The following is a 3,332-nucleotide window of genomic DNA, read 5'->3' on the forward strand; positions in this document are numbered from 1 at the left end:
CATCGGTTCCCTCTCTCCTTGCTTTCTCTGAGTGCACACACTGAGTCCAGGAACCAGTAACCAGGAGGGGCGAGCGTTGCCCCCACGGATGTGAACAAACCCGGGGGGGATCTCGCCCCTCCGGTCCCCTGCCCCGCTCCCCACCCCTGAGTACGGGTACCTCAGAACATGCACAGTTTGAATTTTCACTGACAATTAGTTTAATTATTGTGAGTGAAAAGAATTGTAATTATCTGTAAATATGTAGTTAACAAATTGACCTAGTTTCTGTATTTTTTAAGTTTTTGTACTAAAATTTATAGATACAGTATGTGCCAGCTAGCAAAAAGCTACTGTAATTGCCAGTCGTAGTTCAGCATGCATCTAATCCCCGAGACGTGTCAAAGTGATGCTGTAAGGAATTGTGCTTAAATATTGCGCGCTGGGGAGGCGCAGCAGCCGATGGGGCAGGAGGGCTGGGGAGGCCCCCAGCCGCTCGCCTGGGGCTTTCGGCGTCCCGCGTTCAGCCGGGTTTTTCCGCGTTCGCTGTGTGTAATCTTCCTCCCTTCGGCGTCGTGTGCTGTATGGTGGGCAGTGCGAGGGATGGAGCGGTGGCTTCGCGCTTTCTCTGGGGCTGAACTCAATGGGAACCGAGTTCAGGTTCTTTGCTGCAGTTTAATACCGGCTTATGACTATATTTTTCAACCTCTCTGGAAATGATCCGTTTTCCCCTTCTGACTGCTTTTGTCTTAAACCCGAGATCATCTAAACCTACTGGAGGAAAAATAAAATGACTTTCATTTAAGATTGTTGCCTGCTTTTAGTGCCAGGATCACGCATTTCTATGGCAACTCTGAGCTTAGCAGAGTTTAGAAATCAGCACAGGGTTGTTAACGAGCTGAAGTACGTCGCCGCTGCTATTGCACGGCTCCGGCAGAGCCCGACTGCAGCTGGTGGCAGCCGCGAAGGGCGAATTTGTGGGTGCGATGCAGTCGCTTGCGTGGGTCTCGGTGTCCCTGCCCCGGCTGCAGCTGGCTTGCACTGCAAGACCTGCCACTGAGGGGTGGGCTCCCCCCCCGCCCCGGCGCTTCTTAGGAGTGAAGTAAGGACCTATGCTCCTTGTCTTGTGGCAGAGGCAAGTCTGCAAGTCGAGAATAGCTTTGCTGGGCGTCCCGGGAAGCTGCGAGCAGAGTTTGAGCGCCGGTGAGGCCGTGCTCTCCAGGTCTGGTTGTCCCGGAGGTCGTAGGGGACGGGAGCTTGTAAGGATTCAAGGATCAGAGAAGGAGAGGCATACGTGTGCGTACGGGTTTGGCTTCTGGCAAGCAAACCACCCGCTTCCTTTCTTCAGCTTTTCTTCCCTCCTAACCCCCCGCAGCTCTTCTCCCTGCTTGCTTGGAACAGGAACATTTTTTACCTGCCTAGAAACAGCTAAAAGATGGGGGGGCAGCCCTGATGTAAATAATTAACGTTACAAAGTGAAGTGTGTATAACATAAAAGGCTACAGCCCTTTGGTGACTTGTAAATGCTTGAGAAGGTTGTGGTAAGACGTGGAGGGCCAAGCGACCTGCCTGGGGCTCTGCAGCCATCGCTGCCCCACCGACACCTCGGGGGCAGCGGGTCGGGAAGGGGGGGGGGGCCTGCCCTGCGTGCCTTAGCCGTGGGAACCCCCTTGGTTTAGTGGATGGGAGGGTAGCGTAACGTGTGTAATACGGATAGGAGAAGCTGTGTGAGGTGTGTATAGTGTATATTTTTTAAAAATAGCTTGCTTGTATTGTGAAGATTTTAAAGACAAACTTGAGAATTCTAGCCTAACTATTAACACAAGTTTAACATCAGTTACCCCACTGGGTTCAGAGCCTCTTGAATGTATATTCCTTTTTGTAACCTAAATGACCTATTCTTCTACCAGTCAGCCAGACATCCTATTTATATTTTTAATTTTATATATTACTTTCCATTTGTTTTCATTATTTCCAGCATGTTTCTGGTTTTGGTTTTTGTTTGTTTGGGGGTTTTGTTTTGTTTCTTTTTGCACAGGCATTGTGTGAAGTCAAGGAAATGTTAACTCAAACCTGGTATTTTCCAACCTGTTCCCCCCTCCCCTTCCTCTCCTCCGCCCCTGTTTTTTTTCTTTCTTCCGCCAACAGTTTGGGATTTTCTGGGCTGGGATGCAGCGGGTGGGAGGAGGGGATGGCTATTTTCCATTTGCAGCTTCTGTGCAAATGCCAGGTCTTTTGCCAGTCAACTAAAAACGCTTCACTTGGTTGCTTTAAAAAAAATAAGTAATAAAAACAAAAATGTAACCTTATCAGTCCGACGTAGACCACGGTGGGAGGAGGGGAAGTGCACACCTGTAGCCACACAAATCTAGCTTTGGCTGCGAAACAAAAGCAAACCTTTCCTGGCGAGCAGGTGACTACAAGGCAGCTCCCAGCCCCACCGGCTGCCCGACCCCGCGGAGGTTTTGCCGGGCACGAGCTCCGTGTGCAGCCGGGGGCCGAGCCCCGCGGTTCGGCCGAGCCGTGGCGGGGAGCGACTTGCTTTGGCCTTGCTCTTCCCCCCTCGGCGCCTGCCTGTTCGTGTGCACAAACCCAAGAGCTGCCTACTGATGACAGCAAAGCTGCTGCTGCTTTTCCTCTCCTCCTCCTCCTCCTCCTCCTCCTCTTCCTCCTCCTCCTCCTCCTCTCCCCCTCCGTAAGGAGGTCCAGCTCACCAACAAGAGCTCGCCCAGCGCCCGGCCCCAGCGCCGTGGCCGTCTGCTCTGGGGCATCATCCAGTATAGCAAAGCCTGGCTGCCGCGGTGCCGGGGGAAGGCGCCCGGCCGTGTGGTTTTGTGCCGCAGGGCGTTAGAAAAAAACACACACATATCTGCTGTTTTACTATGAACACTGGTCTGAGGTTTCCAGGCCCAGCACCACGGTGATGGGCCACGAAGGATTTAACTAGGGGAATTAAACTCCTTCCTGCTTCCGTGTCTGGTAGCACCAGCTGGTATGAGTGAATCTACAGGTGTGCGTTTTCCTTCTTGTAGAAAATGCCACAAGCACTAACTGGTAAGGCTTAATGTACAGTATATTGTCAGTATTCTGGTATTCTTCTGGTTCAACATACATTATAGCTCATATATAACCTGTATTAATTGTATAGATTGTGCATTTAAAGCTGTTACCAAGTTGTCAGAAAATAAGAGAAAAAAATAAGGTCATATGTAATATTTTGTTTGTAAGTATCCTTTGTATCATAGCAAAGGAAATGTTAAAAAAAAAAAAAAATCAACTGTAATAAAGTAATTTTAGTACACGGAGTGTCTGCCTGCCTTCCTGAGCCCCCCCGGCGCGTGGGACCCTGCCCG

General features: G+C 50.5%; 1 protein-coding gene across 1 annotated transcript in view; it reads right to left on the bottom strand.

The window, feature by feature from the left end:
• Positions 1-838: 838 nt before the first annotated feature.
• ABHD15 (abhydrolase domain containing 15) overlaps positions 839-3,332 on the bottom strand; it is a 5,074-nt gene continuing 2,580 nt past the window's right edge. Inside the window, 1 exon segment of the mRNA XM_019471763.1 lies at positions 839-1,203. Within this exon segment, the coding sequence (XP_019327308.1) occupies positions 839-1,203 (365 nt within the window).

This window comes from Aptenodytes forsteri, unplaced genomic scaffold (genome assembly GCF_000699145.1).
Source record: "Aptenodytes forsteri isolate BGI_AS27 unplaced genomic scaffold, ASM69914v1 Scaffold66, whole genome shotgun sequence".
NCBI classification, from domain to species: domain Eukaryota; kingdom Metazoa; phylum Chordata; class Aves; order Sphenisciformes; family Spheniscidae; genus Aptenodytes; species Aptenodytes forsteri.